The following is an 18,827-nucleotide window of genomic DNA, read 5'->3' as shown; positions in this document are numbered from 1 at the left end:
GAATGAATACATAAAAATTTAATTTCAAAATATTCAGTATTCAAATGAGTAGTAAGTATTCTTAGGCAGTAGGTTAGAAGAAATTTGATTTAAATCAATGATTTAAAGAGCATAATTTCCTAGCTTTGTTAAATTGAAGATTTTAAATAACGTTTGACTTCAATCTGTTTTAATCAACAAAACAGTTTTAAGAGATTAGTTATGAGACTCACAGACCAGAGACATAACTAACACAATATACAACACAGCCAACTGCAAATAAAAGCACCAGGTTTAAATGCTGCATATAAATAAAACCGAACCAGAGATGATGGAAAGAAAGGATATTAAATAATCTAAAGGCAACAGCTACCACCACTGGGCTCTTTTAGTGCAGCCTGTTCTCACACACGTTTAACTCTCTCGCATCTAGGCTCCATCGTAAGCAGACTCAGGTAAATATTTCTTTAGAGAAACAACAAGGAAACATTAGCACATACCTGGAACATTTTTAAAAAATCTGCTGGAGGGATGCCAGGTTGCTGTAAGCCAGGCATGTCAAACTCGCTACGTCATATGATGTTGTGCGACGTCTCGCAACTTTTTCCCCATTGCTGGCAATGTGGTGGGCGCGGTTTCAGAATGATGCATCCGGCCCGCGGGCCAGCAGTTTGACATGCCCTCCCCACCCCCCATTCCAGCTCCTGATGATACCCCCAGGTCTCAACTGGACAGTTTCTGAAACTGAGTTTCTTTTGGTTTGTATGTAAACAGCATTATCAAGTTTTAATAACTTTTTAAAAAATGTCAACTTTTTTATTTTTACATTTTTAATTATAATTAATTTGGATTCTGAATTTTCTTACATGTCACTAGGGTAGCATTCTTGCTACAGAGTGGCAAAAAATGAGATTTTTAAATGAAGATGCTTCTAAAAATAATACTAATAATATTATCGCAGAAAGAGAAGCTAATTTGCCAAAGAACGCTGGGTCACACCTTCCTCTGCCACAATACCGTAACCCAGGGGTGTCAAACTCAATTTCATTGAGGGCCGCATCAGCATTGCGGTTGCCCTCAGGGGGCCGGGTGGGTATGGCCAGTGAGGGCGTGGCCTACTGGGTGGGCGTGGCTAGAGTGCGTACGGCCTACTGGGTGGGTGTGGCCAGCTCTACATCGTTCGCGTCAAGGGTGCCTATGGGGGCCTGGGCAGGAGTGGGACAGATCTGAGGGTCTCTGGCAGAAGGAGGGTCTCTGGGCCAGGGCCAAGGCAGCGGGGGCCGTTCCCTCACTGTTTCCAGGATGGCTTCGGGGGCCACATGAAACCACTTTGCGGGCCGGATCCGGCCCCCGGGCCTTGCGTTTGACGTCTGCCGTAACCTCATCGTGACATCTTATCTCAGATGCACCTGGGGAAGGAGGCAGAGGATGAGGGAGCTTACCTGGGACTTTATCAACCGTGGCAAACACCGAGCGTTGCACAGCCGGGTCACAGCTGCTGCGTCGGGCTTGCTCATAAAACCGGAATGGCAGGTGTTGGGTGGCAGCAGAGCTGTGTCCAAAGCCCATCACTTCATTGGCCGGCTGGATGGGCAGGTCCAGAAGTGCTGGGTTCAAGGAGACACAGGTTACGTTTTGGCTAGGAAACTAAGAAGGCCCAGACTGCCCTAGCGTACAGTGAGGCCAGGCACCTTGCCTGGCAGGCCTCCGGTTCTGCCCCCTATGCAGATAAACGCTCCTTCCTGGCTGACTTATAGGATACGTGAGCTGTGATTCCTCAGCTGCTCTCTCAAGACTAGCCAGGAAGAGGAAACCCAGAACAAAGAACGGCTTCTGACTTGCTTGGGGAAAAACAGGCCAGCGTGCCCAATTTGCAACAGGTGAAGAAGCCCAGTGGGAGGACCAGGCCGGTACCTGCGATTCTTTGCATTTTCATCCGCCGAGCCTGGATCCTCCCCTTGGCCAGGCGCTGCCTTGCAATTACGCAACGGATGTGATCGGAAAAAACGAAGGTCGCCTGCAGGATGGGGAAGGGTTTCGAATGTGGACTGGAAGCCGGCTTGTGTATGACGATACTCAGGGCCCGGCTGTCGTCTTCCACTCCTGTCACCTGCATGTCCTGGAAGGGGCAAGGAAGCAAATACACGGGGTCAGCAAAGACCGGAGCTTAGAGCTGAAGTCCGGCACAGGTACCAGAGCTACGTTTGAAGAGCAAGGCCTGGAGACTAAAACGTATGAAGAACGGTTGCAGGATTTCGGATTGGCTAGTCTAGAGAAAAGAAGGACTGGGGGGGGGGACACACGACAGCAGCGTTCCAGTATTTGAGGTGCTGCCACAAAGAAGAGGGGGGTGGGGAGAAAATCAAGCTATTCTCCAAAGCACCCGAAGGCAGGACAAGAAACAACGGATGGAAACTAATCAAGGAGAGAAGCAACCTGGAATTAAGGAGAAACTTCTTGACAGTGAGGACAATTAAGCAGTAAAACAGCTTGCCTTCAGAAGTTGTGGGTGCTTCATCACTGGAGGTTTTTAAGAAAAGACTGGGCAGCCATTTATCCAAAATGGTGTAGGGTCTCCTACTTGAGCAAGGGGTTGGACTAGAAGACCTCCAAAGCCCCTTCTGATTGATTTGCAAAAGACAACGAGGCAGAGTTACTCTTTCTTACTGCAGCCAAACCAGCCCCCTTGCTCCCTCTTCTCCGTTCCTAGGACATCAGCACTGGAGAGGCACATCAACACAGTCCAGGCTCAGAGGCATCGTAATGACTGTATTCACACAACAGATTAGCCTAGCTGCACGATACACAGAACTAACTGAAGGGGCTGAATTTGCATAACACAGTCAGCAACCAAGATGAATACAAATTGAGCTCCAGGGATTCTGCTAGATCTTTTGCTGAGCTGACTCCCTGTGTCGTGTGGAGCCAATCAATTATGGCATGATGAATCCCAAATACAGTGCTGGTTATTCTTGTTGCTTTAAAGTCAATAAACTGGAAGCCACAATGAATACCGGCAAGTCTCCTCTTGCAGGAAACTGTACGCAGCTGCTCAGGCGCGTTGAACCAGAAAAAGGTAAGCCACCTGGCTTAGAGAGGAACACGCTGAAATAGAAATCGGCCATGTGGCCGCAAATCCCTGCTCTGAAAATATCCCTGGTCAATTGTCACTCTCATAATTTTTTCACTCTGAAAAACTCAGGAATCTCAGCACCTTCACCTTTGGAAAGTCCCTAAGAGTTTGGTGGCTTACTGGGCAGAGACTCGTCCCTCTCCATTTGGGGGAGGGGGCGGGGGGGGAGTTGTTCACCGCGGGTGGCCAAAGAAGGCTTTGCTGTAAAGTTGCTGCAGACTCTGCTTGCCAGGACATGCAGACACCTGTGCTGTCCTTTAGGCAGCTCAAAATCTGAACCATCCATTAAGTTTTATGCTCACCTGGAGAAGGCCAGCAAATTTAACGACTCCCCAGCCTAATCGCCCAACATCTGGCTCCACCAAACTCATCTGGTAAATGTCTACCGCCAGAAACCTCTGGACCTGACCGCTGTCCTTGGTGATCACGGTGCAGGCAATCAAGTCACTGTTGTCTGGAGGAGGAAGAGCAGCAAGGAGAGCCATTAGCGAGGCGATCCAGTAGTTTTTCCTGAAGGAGAACTCTTGAACTGCATTCACCCCAACTAGCTTCATTGGCCTTTTCACCCCTTTACTTGGGGTGCGTTTTATCCTCCCACATTCCCTGCTGCCGGAACAACCCTTTTTGTCTGAAGGCCCCAAGAGACTCACAAACGACAACCCAAGGAAAAGGCTGCCCTGGAAGGAGATTCTTGCCCACCGACTCCCGCTTGGCTCAGCTCTGAATATCCTTTCTCCCCTCTACAGAAGAGAAACTAGGCTACCTGCCCAGCGTGAGGCCCCCCTGAAAGCTTCTGCCCTAAAAGCAAGTTGGGTGCACGAGCATTTCGGCTCCTCTCTTTTAAAGTCCAGGCTTGTCACCTAGAGCAAAGCGCGAGGACAGACGCTTTGCAGGTGCTGAAGGAGAGTTTGGGGTGGCCATCGGCGGTTCAGATGGTGCCGGAATCACCACTGCAGCTTCTGCATACAGAAACTTGTTGGCGCCTGATCTGAACCGCCTGGCTGGCCGCTCTCTCACTCCACACAGACAGAATGTCTAAGCCAGCGGACAGTCTCACTGAGGCCGAAGACAACTAATTTCCACAGAACATAATTTGGGTGCCAGGAAAAATAACCAAACTGGTATTTAATCTTTGCCATAACTGTGATCGGAGAGTTGGGAACGACACGCTTGGTCAAGAGAGACTGGGAAACTGAATGGCAAAATGCGCTTTAATGCTCCAGAGCGCAATTGTGATCGTTCTGTGAAACAGAGTCAGGGTTACAGGAATAGACATTAAAACCACATCAATGAGCATTACTGAAAATTTAAAAAAGAGGAGGAGGGCAAAGCAGGTACTAATAAAAAAATCAATATGCGAGAAACAACAATATTCCATTTTGAAAGCCAACAGGAATATTGTAATTTGATTTGTTGCAAGCACATCCATATAAAACAGTTGACAGACAAATTATAATTATATCCAGTTAGTTTGCAAGGCTTATTTAAATTCTGCTCCAGGAAGCCTTCTTCCGAGCGGGCCGAGTCTGGAGAAATTCGCAAGCACGACTCCTAGGAAGGCAAGGAGGGACCCCTTCTCATTTCCTAGCACACGGGCAGAGGGGAGGATCTGGCCTGAAGCCCCCCACCCCACCCCCAGGCCTTCCCCTTCCTCTTATTTCCATCACGTTTCCCAACACCTTTTGCAGTGGGATTGCTGAGCAGGGTGACTGGAACGAAAAGTTCCCCTGGCGGATGCAATCGCGGCCAACCACCTCCGACCTTCCCCTCTCCTCTCTCAGCCACTGCCCGTCCAGGAGTTGTTTCCCCTGAATCTCTGTCACTGGCCCAGAGTCCAGAGGGCCGGGGAAAAGGCCTCTCCTTTGGGTGAGCAACGGAAGAGCTCCTGCTGCTGCTGCAGGAGGAGGAGGAGGAGGACCCAACGGCTGCTTGAAATCACCTGGGCTTTCTCGCGTAGATAGGGCCACAAAGGCGAGACAAACAATCCAGTGTTCAACTTACTAAAATACCCATTACAGTAAAATAAATTCTTTTATAACTACTGCCGTAAATATGACTGACGTTTTTCTATTAATAGCAGCTGTGTATACCCAAATGGAAAAAAGGGCACCGTGTTTCCTAGCATACCCAATTTATTGTCATAATAGAGATTTATTACCAGAACGTAATGGGGCTATTCTGGGACTTCCAGTTAGTGATGGCTACTGTGACAAGTGATTTCACCTCTCCCAGATAAAAGGGGAGGGGGGAATTAGGAGACACACACAGAACCACAAAATGCCACTTGCGAGGGACAAAATGGCTCCTCCTTCAGCTCAGCTGGTCCTCCAATATTACATGCATACGATCTGCAACAATGGTTACCGTATAGGACAGCTACTGATAGCCCAATTTTTCCCCCTGCTGACCAGCTATCTGAGCTACTAAGACCCCAATGTGCACAGAGAGAAGAGCATCAATCAAGCAGGGGGACGTGTGTAGCATTCTGGAAACACTTGAAAGCAGGGGGAACCAAAACACCGACAGAGAACCTGTTGACCACTGAGCTTCAATTCTTATTTTCCCCGGGGATATGAGCGCCTGGCTGGCTTCTTTCCTTGGTGGCTACTCACTCAGATCAAGGACGTCATCTGTCTTAATTAAGTCTTCCTCCCTTGTCAGAGGCAACTGAGTCTCTGGCTCATCCTGAAGGTGCAGTGACAGAGAACGCAGCATGAAGAATACTCGGATGGCCTGAAGACACAAAGAGCGAGGAGGTTCAACCAGGAGGATGCGCAATTAAAAGAAAAGATAAAAGTGTCTTAAACAGCTGCACTGAATACTCTGTGTAAAAAGAGAAAAGGCCACACTTTTCATTGCCAGCAAACTCATTTTCTCTTTGACTTTTTAAAACTGTTTTGAGTAGCCTGCAATACACGTATACAGCCGTAGTTCAGGATATGCAGGATGGGCAAAATTAGGAACAGCCAGACATCCAGCCCATAATTAGTTGGTCCAACCAACCCGCAGGGCTTTGCACTGCTATCCCCCGGCCCGCAGGCCAAGGTGGCTTTAGGGTTCACCATCACTTGCCTGTATGCCAAGAGTATTGAATTCACAGGCTAGGTTGGCTGGGAACTATGTGAGTTGTGATCCAACACGTCAGATGATTGACAGGGAGGGGAGAGGCACTTTACACTGCATTTGTTGTGCCAGTTTTCTTAGAATACAAAAATACAGAAACCCAGAAAAAAAACCGTGAAAATGGTTGCCACTGCTTTCCACTTTATAGTAGGATCTAACAGATGACAAAGAAAAGGGAAAAAAAAGATTTACTGTAGGTCTGTTTGACAAATCATTAACTCCCAAAGCCATTGTGATTTGCTGCTAGATACAATATACTAGTCCTTATCAGCAATGACGAAAAAACTTTTTGAGTTTTTCCCTGGTGAACGCCATGAGTGGGTCCCAAGTCAAAGAGGGAGCCAGTGCAACACTTCAGAACTGCTGGTCCGGCAACTTCTTTTTCAACCAGCTCTCATCTCTGAGGTCTTTTGGAAGGCAGCCCCAACAGGCAGGAAACAGCAACAATCAAGCCAAAATGATTAGCCTTCACTAGACTAAGCTGGGCACTTTATGGTTTAATAAGCTGGTTGATACAATACATTAAAACCTCTCATTTGATTGCAGGAGGATTTATTTGTCTGGCAAAGGATGTAACATTGCCACAGCAATTACATCTTACTTATTCAAGGATTTAGTGCATTTTGTGAATTCAGCCTGAAAATGTCACTTGGGTCATTTTTAGGTATGCTGGCAAAAATTAAGAAGTTACTTAAGGCTCAACCAAGAGTCTGCAAAGGGATGTGGTTTGTGGCTTCCTACAGAAAGCGATAATTTTTTTAAATGTACTTTATTTACATGCATTAGAACACAACCTTTGTTTGTAAGGACAAAATCTGCGTAGAAAGACAATCACCACCTTGTATTTCTGGAGAGAAGATCTAAAATCTCTGTTTCCAGACAGCAGAAACTCTTGCTTCAACTATTGTCAAAAATAAGAACATTAACCTTTTTTAACTGTTCAAGACAAAATGATCTAAGATTCATTACAAACAGTTTTACAGCATGGCTTTTCTTCACGAAGCCGGCTATTTAGAAACCCCTTTAAAAGGAGTTTTATTCTAGGAAAAGGCTCTTTTGCTTTCCCAGAAGCCTGTTATAGAGAAAAATAAGATAAGAGATAACGTAGCGATAAAAGCTGTATAAACAGAACTATTCAGAGCCCTGCCTGTTAGCTGGGATTTCCAAGAAAGCCCTTCAGGCCCCAAAAGTCTCTTCTCTAGCTGCCCCCCCCGCCCCCCCCGGCGCATGGCCCACTCCACGCAGCCGAGAGCTCTCAGTGTTAAATCAGCCCAGCCACCAGGAGAGGCACTTTCTGAACAGAGGGAAAGACACCATCTGGCAGGAATTCTCCCCAGTACCAGCCATTCCGTTTCTCATCAACAGCTTTACAGGAAGGAGAGGAGAGAGTCCGTGGAGCCCAGAGTGCCTCTAAACGGGCAGCGGGAGGGCCACTGGCCTTTAAAGCTGATTACAGAGTCTGTGACGCAGGTCTTTCTCAGAAGCTCCTTCAACACTTTTGTCACGCTCCACATGCACACACAGGTGGCTGCCCTGCTCTAGACTGCACGGCATGCGAGGGGTGAACGACCCCACCCCCTCTACGAGTGCTTCTCCCTCTCTAGACTCGTGGCCTCACTTCATTACTTTCTCTTTCCCAATCACCCTTTGCAAAAGCTCATGGAGAAAAAGGGAAAGAAGAGTCCAAGAAGATGTCAAGGAAGGGAGGGAGGGAGGGAAGGGAAGGGAACAGAGTCGCTGGCACAATCACTGCAGGTCCCCGCAGTGGCAGAATCAGGTCAATCTCATGGAATGAGCTGGGTGGCCTGAGTGGCCAGCTAGGAGTGACCCAGAAAACCCCTCCAGGGAGAGCAGGGGACCACTGCGCCCCTTGGGCACCTAGGACTGAAGGGCAAAGGCCCACGGAAGGCGCACTCACCCTCCTGGTTCTTTCCACGTCGCCACAGGGGAGCCTCTTCACAAAGTCGATCCCCGTGAGAGGAGTCCCGGTGGGTGGCAGCAGAATGGAAGCATCCATCATCAAGTACTCCACATTCATGGGCTTCAGCTGGAAGAGGAAATGCTACATTCAACAGCAAACCCCATCCATCTTTCCTCCTCCTCCTCCACAGAGGAGACCATAACAGGGCTAAGGCAAACCTTTCCACAGAAGGCCAACATCCACCCGTGAGGAGAGACACAGCCCCTCAGGGCTTGATGCGTTCCCCCCCAAAAGAGAACTACTGGGGTTGAACAGGGGAGGGTCACCCCTTCTCCAGCTTCACCCCCACATCCAGCTTCCTCCCTGTTCAACTTTCCCATTTGTGTCCACCACTACTAATCTTTAATGGATATTTGCCTATTTTATGGGTCTTTAATACTTCCTTCCCTTTCCTTAAAACGTGACTGACAATTGGCTAACAGTGCTTTTTAAAAAAAAAAAAAAACTTGGTTTAAATGGTTTGCAACAATGTCCCACTATGTCACTTTTGTATCTCTCTGGTAATGTATTCATTACTTACGGTCATAGTTCTATATTCATCTTCAAACATATCCAGAAAAATTTCTTCTCCCTTTAAATAAAATAAAGAATTCATTCTTAGAATGGTAATGTTTCTCCTTTAATGATGGGCTTAAATCAACCTTCCTTTTCCTTGTCCCACATTCTTGAAGATCTACTTTTGCCTCACACGGGAACGAGTACAACTCCAACACCAACTTACTTCTATTTAAAGAAATATCTATTTGGAGGAAAGCTTATACCTCTCCGATTTGCCACGCCTTTAGCTGAGGGCACTGGCTCAGTTATGCAGCTGCTTTAGGAGCCTCTCTCTCCTGTTCCTGGTCCTTTGTTTCCAGTGAGTGAAGGACCAATCCAGCAGCTTCATAAGAGCCTCCCAAGAACCCCTCGCCCAACACATGCAGATTCTCTACCAACAGCATCTAAAGACTGAAGTGGCCTTGGACATGCTTGGACATCTGACAGCAGGGCGACTTTCCCGGCAACCGTTTAAGCCTTTAAAAGGACGATCCACCAGCCCGTGTCAGACACAACCCAGTCAGGGGACTGTTCTTCAACAATAATTCAGAGAACGATTCCATATAGCTAATCTACCAGTTTGGAAACTGCTTTGCTCCATGCAAACTTTGTGAGGAGTCATCAAATGCAGGAATATCCAAAATCTGAAGTGGCTCAGAGGCCACAACTGAACAGAACCAGGCATGTCTTTATTTAAAAGTTCTACTGAGCAGGAGAGAAACGGCCAAACGCCTGGCATCCAATTGCAAGCGTTTCTCTCTCAGATGGTTCCAGAACATTTGGTTTGCCAGAGCTGAAAGCCGGGAGGTTACCTTGTAAAAACGCCGCACCAGGTGAACGCTTTCTTCTCTGGCCCCCTTAAACAGAAATGAAAATCCTCAGTTCAGGACACAACGTGTTGAGGAACGGGCTGCAGGATCACGGAAGTAACATACCACCTCCCTGCGTGATCCACCCCTCCCCAACATGCAGCAGAGTTTTCTCCCTAAAAATGATTCAGAAGGGAAAACATGGATTGTGGCGCTCCTACCTAGGCTGGGGGAAAAGGGGCTGGCGTGGGCCACCCGGGCGGAAACCAAAGAATCAAAGCTTATTCAGAGTGACCTGCTCTTTGCCAGGTGCACAGACTGCAGGGTCAAGCAAAGGGTCCCTCTTCCCGAGAACCCAGACAGGGCGGCTCCGACTCAGCTGCTCAGGGAGAGAGGCAGCTTCATTCGATGGGGGACTTCTGGGGGGGGGTGTCACGCAGTAGGGGAGGACTCAGGAGCCTCAGAGGCCCGCCATCGATCACAGCTGCTGAACAAAGCAGGGACAGACTCCGGCCGCCCAAAGGGCTCCTATGGGGAAATGATCACTCACGGATCTACAAGGGACTTCGGAAGGGAGATCAACCTAGCAGGACAAATCACCACTGGCTAGACAGCATCTTTTTTTTTTAAAGACTCACTTCCAAACAAGCAAGGTGCACATCTTTGATAATGCTGCCGTGTTTGGTGAACACCAGCTGCTTCAGCAGGAGGCAGCCGAGCTCCAAGGTGACCAGACGGATTTTGCCATCTGTGGGAGGGAGGAAAGGGGAAGAGAACAGGACAAGGTTCAGAGAAAACCAATCGAACGGCTGATCCAGTTTCGGTTAACATCTGTCCCACCCCAATTCCAGGGGGGCAAGTTTAACACACCAACAGCAAAGTGCTTTCTGCCCCTGAAGATGAAACATTACAGAGGAGTGGGTGGAAATCCCACCAGGCATTAAGAAGCAGGAATTTTATTCATAGGCAGAAACAGGGCAGAAGGATTCAGTCCTCTACCAAACCGCTTTGTGTGGGCTATTTTTGATTTTTTTACTAGTCCAAGAGGGTAACACCCTGTCTCTGTGCTGATTGTGGAGGGAAGACCTTGCCTACAACCAACTTTGGACAGTTGGGTATCTTTTATAAGCTCCCATCAAAAACCGGGTCTGTTCACTGTCCTGGGAGAGAAGCTCTGCATGCCAAAGAAGGCTAATGGGTTTATAATGACTTTTCCTGATGTCGCTAAACAGCTGCTTGCTGGTTTAAGCTTTTATTGTCATAAACTGCTCTTGGAAGAAAAACTGCATGTTTCCTTCTTCTCCAAAAACTTGTTTTGGACCACACACAGTTGCACAGTTCCAGGACTGACTGGTGGGAAGCGAAGGTGGTCCGTGACAGACCCTCTACCTGGTTGAGCAGCGTAGCTCATGATCCTGATGAGCCTCTCCGCAAGCCCAGGGTTGTATGAGTTCTTCTCCTCGGCATCCCGTGCCGAGAGCTGAATCCTCTCCAGGGTGATCGGCTGGATTCCTTGGGAGAGACAGGAATTGAATGTTGTAATTACAACTTGATTTGGCAAAGCAATTCTGAGAAACCACAAGCCAATAAAAAAAAGGGCAGCTCAGCTTGCAGTACAATTCATTAAAGCTGCCCACACAAAAATTTTGAGAAGCAAGGATTTATTATTTATTTCATTAGATGTGGGTGTCACCCAATTTGAACACGACTCTGGGCTGCTAATAAAAATGGCAAACAGTAGCCCCATTCACACAACTTGAACGAACCCGCCTTGCTCTCTCCTATCAACCAAATTCATCTTTAACTTCCCTACAACTCATGACCCTGATAAGCATCTGAAAGTCTTGGAATCACGTGATTCTTCTTTTCCTCAAGCAGCAGTTCCACCACCCACACTACTGGTCAATTCCTCCTGTGTCTCCTGACAACGTAAATGGCACCACTTGACGTTTTTGATCCTTGGGGGAGGGGGGGGAAAGGGCTGATAAAACCTAAATCAACATCTTGAGAGCAACTGCAAGCCTCCCTCTGAATGTGCCCCACTTCTTTGTACAAAGGATGTTCTCACAAGTCACACTGACACTCAAAGGGGGTGCAGAGCCCAGGTCACCAAAGGGGCTGAGGCTACAGTCCAAGCCAAAAGCTACGTCTGCAGGCTTTTAACCACCGGCACCAGCAGCTTAGCAGCACAGCTAGGTCAGAATCAGCACCCTCTTTTGCTTTCTCTTGCTTAACCCCTGGGAGAATTGAAAGGAAGAGGGGAAGGGAGAGAAGAGAAACAGAAAGCTACAGATCGGCACCGCTATCTCTATTGTTATCAGTACAGTTAGCGGCACATCATCCTCTGGTGAAATGAAACTAAGCTCTCCTGCAGCAGCTGGGGGTTGAAAGCGACAGCCAAGACCAAGAACAGCTAGCTATCTTTGTATGCATGAGCTGAGGAACTCAGAAGATCAATTACTTGATGCTGGTTGGAGCATACAAGTTATTTAAAGCCACATTAACACAGTAAGCTGTTCCTGTAATGCAGCAAGGTTATTTCTCAGAAAAGGCTGCTTTGAAACAACAACACTTGTATCAGCCTCATTCAACAACACTTGTGTCAGTAATGACCTTTTGCCAAGCATTAAGGATAGCACACACATTCACAGTTGCACTTCTACACAAAGGGGACACCTTTTTAGGGATGCACACAGAATAGTTTGTAACTCTCCATTTCCTATCAACCAGCCCTGAAATCCCTGAATTTCCAGAACCTTTTGTGACTGGCATTTATCCAATCCACTAACTCCAACCTTAGGAGTTTAGTGCTGTGACACGGCGGTCCCGAAAGGTTTGGCACCAGGGACTGGTTCCGTGGAAAATGTGCTACCGAGTTTCAAACTCTCCTAAAAGTTGCACCTCAGGGCAGGGAAACCAGAGAGATCACTGGGCAGCCACGAGGGACTGAGCTGTCAGGCTTCCAGTCATCCAGCCATGAGGAAATGTGGCTCAGACACCCACCGCTCCCCCTCCAAAATCTCACTTCTTTTGCTGATGCAAATTAGGACCCGTGTGGACAAAACCATGGAGGTAAACCATGGCTGCAGTTTAATTCCCTGAGCCGACCGAAGGAGTCGGAGCAGCAGAGCAGATTTTGCAGCAGCCCTCGGCCCCCCTGACAAAGTACAGACTTACCTTTGTTGTGAGACATGGCGTACAGAAGGCACAACACAAAAAGCGCATAGTAGTCAAACTCAGCACACTCCAGGGCATTATACACCATCTCCAGAAATGGTCTGGGGAGAGAAAAAAAGGGAATCTTTTTTCTTTTTTAAAAAAATCAATTTCTGAGGATTCTGCCTTTTATTCCCTGGATAACAGGGAAGGTTGGAGTAACAGCAGTCCAGCCTGGAGAAAGGCTTCCAAATGGTGTGGTTTGGAAGAAGAATTTCAGAACTCATTTCAACTCTAGCAGAGAGAACTCAAGCGTGTCCTCCAGGACACGGATTTTTAAAAAATCCTCCCTTACGCATAAAACGTTTCAAGTGGCATGCTATAATACTGTCATGGCTGCCATTCTGCCAGCTTCGCATCACATCTTGCCAGTCTGACATTGGCAGTGTGTGTGTGTGTGTGGGGGAAGAGATTAGAATGCGGGTGGACGAGGTGGGTTGGGAGTCAAGCTGTGCTGGCCCAGAAATGCATCAATCCAAGTAAGGTCAGCCAAAAGAATGCGGAGATGGAGAAGGCACAAATTGAGGGATCCGTTACCTCAATAGCCTGAGAACTTTTATTTGGGCACTGACTAATAACAAGGGGTTGGCCAGGGGAGAAAAGGCAAGTCAATTGTATTCTTTGTGCACCAAGCTGGCAGATTCTGCCTCGCTACTTCTGTAAACGCTTTTGCTTTCAGTAAAGTATGCTCTTGGGAATCAATGAGCCGGGAGTCTTTCGTTGCTAACTAACTTAAGTGGGACGGATCACAAATACAGACTAAACTGGGGGCAGGGGGGAAGGCAAATTCAGCAAGGAAACAGAATAGTAAGCTGTAAAACAAGGAGGAACAGCCGCAAAGTGGAAGTTGGTTTGGCACCAGAAGCCCACAGACTAAAATCCCTTGCCTAGCACATGGGACAACTGGTCCTGCTGCTTCGGTCTGGGATGGTCAGGAGTAATGCATGTTATTCCTCACTGCAGATCAAAGGAGGAAACAGCTGCCAGTTGTTTGTCTGAGGGGAAAATGAAGGTGCAGAAGAATTCCAGGGCTGCCCTGTGGCCATCAAGAGCGGGTGAAGCCTAAACGCAGGCAGGTCTTTGGAGAACTGAAGCCTGGCCAAACAGAGGGAGGGGGAAAGTGCAGCTGAGCCTGGCCGGCACCTGCAGACCTCTCGCCTACCTGTTCCAGCTGGACATTTCAGAAGCAGCGGCGCTCTTCTCCTCGTCGGTTATGTTTTGCTCTGTGGCAGAGATGAGTTTGCAACGCTCCATGATCACCATCTCGATTTCTGAAGAACAGACACATTTTAGAGAGACGGGTTTGTTCAACAAAAGAGAGGCAGGCGGACATTGCTCATGGGCAGCTGGGATTCTGGCCAAACTGAAATCTGGTCCGTAGAGAGCTCAAAGGAACCCTGCAGAGAGATTACCCATGCCCCTCCTGTGAGGAAATCTCGCTGACTTGTAAACCCAGGGATTCTCCTTAAACAATCAAGGCAGGCAGATTAGGACCGGCTGAAGGCAGCCTCCTGTCTCAGCACAAAGCCCGCTCCAGGCGCTCTGCAGCGGGAAGGAAGCCCCCGTTTGACCCAGGAGAATCTCCATAAGGCGGTGGGCAAGACTCAGGAGTAGGAAAAGAAGAGGGGACCTGCACACAGCTGCCCAGCCACCCCGACATCCACCCCGCAGAGAGAGGGGTGGAAGAATGGGCAGCCGGCACCTAGGGATCATCTCACCTTCACTCTCCCCACTGGGCCTGAGGCCCTTGGAGGGACTCTCGGTGCCTTCCGGGGTGTCTTCGGGGGCCCTCTCTTCCTCCTCGTCCTCCCCAACGTTTTTATAGTTGGGCCTCTTCTGCAGCCTCTTTCGTCCCTTCTGTTTATTAATTTCTAGCGAGCGCTCCAAGGTCTCGGAAGGTTTAATGAAGCACCTGATGCCCGTCTTGACCTAAAACATCCGCATAAACAGAAGGCAGTCAGCTCCACGACCTCCCTAACAAAAGGAACAGGCCAAGCTTCAAAGGGAGAAAAGCCAGGAGTTCATACTGGTGATTTAGAACTGCAAAAGAAATGCCAAGCAGCCTTTCTGCTCCCAAAAGACGACCTCTCAGTGGCTGATTCCTTGTCTGTAGCAAATGGCAAGAAGAGGCCAGGACAAGGAAGGCCCGCAATCCTCTCGTGGGGGCAGAGGGACATGACACGGTCCTCTCTGTAGAACCCCTGATGGCTACACTAGACAGCAGTAAATCCACGACACCCTTGAAGAAAATCTTGCAGGGACCATCACAGACTGCAGGTCTCACCAACTCCTTAGAAAGCTACACTGTTTTATTCTATGTCAAGAGTCTTGTTCAACAGGAGCCAAGGGGATTGTTCAAGCCCCAGCCCACCACAGTATTTCTTCTGTTTCATGGAAACTCAACCAATCCCCAACCAAGTCACAATTCTAAGTACAAATGGCACTTTCTTTCTTGTAAGTGTGAGTGGCCAATTAGACCTTGGACTGGCTTTATTCTTGCCCCACAGATCTTCAACAACACCAAAGGCAGATTTAAGGGGACAATCCAAGAAATCTCTAATATTTCATGTAATAGAAAGAGTATTTATAGTGCAAAGAAGAAAGAAGATAGATTGATATCACAGTTAGAAAAGCTCTCAGTCTGGAAAAAGGGTTCTGTCTTATGGTTTTTAAAGATTTAATTCTTGTTCAGTTCTGGTGTGCAGTTATTCATGGGGACCTCTCACCTGTTTCCTAACTATACTGAGCTTGGCAGAGTGTTCCGGCTGAGATTAAGAAGCAAATCATGCAAAAATGAATATTTATCACTGGTCATCTCCTTGGGCAAGGCTGTTTGCCCACCTACTCTATAGGCTTCAAGGCGGGCTGGAGCATCTGCCCCCCCCCCCAGGGGTTACAGGAAGGAGCGAAAGTAGGTTAAGCCCAGACGGGGAGCAGCAGGAGCCGCCACATCCGACTGGGGCAGGAAGCAAAACCAGTTCAAAGGAGGCCCGGAGAATGCCGAGTGTGACTCTGGGTCGCCTTGGGCGGGTGTCAGGCGAAGGCGCATGACTCACCAGCCCCAGACAGCGAGGAGGAGACCACCACCCTCTTCTGGCACTTCCCACTGCTGGAAACACAAGCAGCTTCTCGGATCTGAAAAATGTCTCATAGCAAGAGAAGCGCTTTTCTCCAGACCACTCACATTTCGACAAAAGGGTGCGTCAGGTGTGGGGCTGATCACCCAGCCCGCCTCTCAGCTCACCAAGATAGGGGAAGGCAGGGTGGGGGGGACAAACTGCAGACTGCTTTCCCAATTTTCTCAACTGCTCAGAGAAATAAGCCTTTTCCTGACCACTTGCTACCCCCATTTAAATCTAAATATGGCAGAGCTTGAGCCTAAGACCTGCCTCCCAACAGCAACCTATTCTGGGGGGCCATATATAAAGGGCAGCTGAAATCAAAGCCATTGTTGCCATCAAAATTGCTTCGAGGAAGTGGGCAGAGATTCTCCCAATCATCTGAATTTCCCATGTTCCTTCAGCTCTGCTGCACCACCTGCCCTTCACTGCTACTGTTTCCTTCTGCCTTCCGTTTATTTTCTCTCCCCGCTCCCAGTGAGGGAGGCTTCTTTAAACCACCAGCATCGCCATATCTACCCCCACTGCCTTTAGGAGTAGTAGCAGTAGTAGTAGTAGTAATAATAATAATAATAATAAAGTAGTAGTAGTAGTAGTAGTAGCAGTAGTTGGAAGGGACCTTGGAGGTCATCTAGTCCAACCTCCTGCTCAGGCAGGAAACCCTATACCATTTCAGGCAAATGGCTGTCCGGTCTCTTCTTAAAAACTTCCAGTGTTGGAGCATTCACGGCTTCTGGAGGCAAGGAGTTCCACTGGTTAATTGTTCTCACTGTCAGGAAGTTTCTCCTCAGTTCCAGGTTGCTCCTCTCCTTGACGAGTTTCCATCCGTTGCTTCTTGTCCTGCCTTCGGGCGCTTTGGAGAATAGCTTGACTCCCTCTTCTTTGGGGCAGCCCCTGAGATACTGGAAGGCTGCCATCCTGTCACCCCTTGGTCCTTCTGAGGTCTTCGAGGCAACCACCATTTCTCCCTGCCTTCATTCAAAAAGCCTTTCTTATTGGGGGGAAAAGGCCAACTACGTCTTGGGAGTTGCAGGACAGCTGACTCACCTGGGCGAGATCGGGTCTGCTCAAACTGAGCTGGTCCTATTTCTGCCACCAAGAGATTTCCACCGACTGCCCTATTCCAGATCTGTTTCCAAAGCTTTAGGAAATCCCCCCATCTTACTTAATAAATGCTATGAGTATGTAACAATGATTGCTGGTTAGAGAATAAAGAAAAAACACTAAGATTAGCTCTTCAACATGTCTGCCTTTTGAGAGATTAAACTTACCTAGAAAAACCACTAAAATACACTAAAAACCCTCTCACATACTTAAAAAAACAAAAAACAAAACTCAAGACCAAGTAATTCTGCAAAAGACATTCAGTGGAAGTCAAACTGCTAGAGCAGAAAAAAGGCGACAAGCTTGCAACCACAGATTTCCCTGTAACAGAACCCTCTGAACGAAAAAGCGGGCGAAACCCCAGAATGAGTCTGCGTGCGACAAAGACAAGATCATTTCCATCTGCCACGGCGCTTTTTATCTGCATGCGCGAGCGGGCCTGATTTTTTAAAAATACACCACGATAAAGCGCACCCAAGAACCCTTTAGATGCCAGGCAGATCACGCCACAGCCCCGGTCTCGCCAAACAAACCAAGGAGGAATCTTATAGAGTCGACAGGCGTCCTTCAGAGACTCACAGAGCTTTTCTGGACGTCTTGCTCCGCTTTTGAGGAAAACACCGAGAGGTCTCCGTTCAGAATGACTTCGGCCAACGAATTCACCAAGGGGGCATAATGGATGATTAGGAAAACCTGTGGGGGGGAGGCAGAGAAGCAGAAAACTGTTGGGGGGGGGGAACTCATTAGCTTCCCATTTATCTTGCTCTAAAGTACAAGAGTAAAGTGATCACTTTAGGCCAGGCGTGTCAAATTGCCGGCCCGCGGGCCGGATGCATCACACCAAAACCGTGCCCACCCCATTGCCGGCAATGGGCAAAATGTCACATGACGTTGCGAGTTTGACATGCCTGCTTTAGGCCGATTCCACCGGATGATCCTACTTTCAGTGTGTGGGAGAGAGAACAAGAGGAAATATCTCATGTTTAAATGCTTCCTGACATCGTGCTGAAGGGCCGGCAGTCTTCCGTAAGAGAGTGTGGTTTATAAAGCCAGCTGTAACTAATCCAGGTGTTCTCACTCCCCATCACTAAATACCACATTCCACCTATTTGCCTTGACAGTTCTAAGTAACCCTGGTCCTTTAATTTCCCCCCCCACCCCGTCCTTACTCCATCCCAAATCACTATTGCAAAATGACTGACACCGCCCCCCCCCATGGCCTGTTTTAATGCAGTTGCTACAGCATTGTCAAAAAGTAGGCATGACCGTCTATCAAACTCTTAATAGAGTCTAGAGCAAAGTTTCTCAAACCTCAGCAACGTTTAAGATGGGTGGACTTCAACTCCCAGAATCCCATGCTGGCTGGGGAATTCTGGGAGCTGAAGCCCACCCAGTTTAGAAGTTGCTGAGATGGAGAAATGCTGTTCTGGAATCAGTACTGGATCATTAGCACTTACTTGTGACAACAGATACAGAGAAACCTGGAAACTTATTCTTGGCCGTTCTCCAGTCTAAGAAAGAAACAATTAAGAAACGGCTTTTAACTGTGGAACAGTTAATGCATGTATTAACCAACAACATTCCCTTTCATTTTTGAATTACGCACAAAAAACAGTCTCCAAAGAGGCACAACCGGGTCTGCAAGGAGGGAAAGCTTTCGACAATCAAGCTAGGAGGAAAAGACAAAACCCTGATGCTTTAATCAGAAACCATGAAGTAACTTCTGTGGCTGCCCAAAAGGCGATTGGCCAAGGCAAGCCACAGGATGGTTCACGCGCAATTATTACATCAAGAGGGGTTTAGAAATCTTTGTTATGAAAGAAGGC

General features: G+C 48.1%; 1 protein-coding gene across 8 annotated transcripts in view; it reads right to left on the bottom strand.

Annotated features, from left to right (window-relative positions):
* The window catches only part of CLEC16A (C-type lectin domain containing 16A), a 34,733-nt gene that overhangs the window by 10,065 nt on the left and 5,841 nt on the right, over positions 1–18,827 (bottom strand). For 5 of the 8 annotated variants that reach the window (XM_083372411.1, XM_083372406.1, XM_083372405.1 and 2 more), the window contains exons 8-21: positions 18,459–18,512; positions 17,581–17,694; positions 14,497–14,707; positions 13,941–14,049; positions 12,740–12,840; positions 10,952–11,074; positions 10,201–10,310; positions 9,566–9,610; positions 8,737–8,787; positions 8,154–8,282; positions 5,725–5,845; positions 3,415–3,566; positions 1,894–2,098; positions 1,422–1,586 (exon numbers count right to left, since the gene is read on the bottom strand). In XM_083372411.1, the coding sequence (XP_083228537.1) occupies positions 1,422–1,586; positions 1,894–2,098; positions 3,415–3,566; positions 5,725–5,845; positions 8,154–8,282; positions 8,737–8,787; positions 9,566–9,610; positions 10,201–10,310; positions 10,952–11,074; positions 12,740–12,840; positions 13,941–14,049; positions 14,497–14,707; positions 17,581–17,694; positions 18,459–18,512 (1,690 nt within the window). The remainder of the gene's footprint in view (positions 1–1,421; positions 1,587–1,893; positions 2,099–3,414; positions 3,567–5,724; positions 5,846–8,153; positions 8,283–8,736; positions 8,788–9,565; positions 9,611–10,200; positions 10,311–10,951; positions 11,075–12,739; positions 12,841–13,940; positions 14,050–14,496; positions 14,708–17,580; positions 17,695–18,458; positions 18,513–18,827) is intronic. The other 3 variants (XM_083372408.1, XM_083372412.1, XM_083372410.1) reach the window with 1 other exon arrangement.

This window comes from Vipera ursinii (assembly GCF_947247035.1).
Source record: "Vipera ursinii genome assembly, chromosome: 13".
Lineage (NCBI taxonomy): Eukaryota > Metazoa > Chordata > Lepidosauria > Squamata > Viperidae > Vipera > Vipera ursinii.
This window is presented reverse-complemented; position numbering and strand designations above follow the sequence as displayed.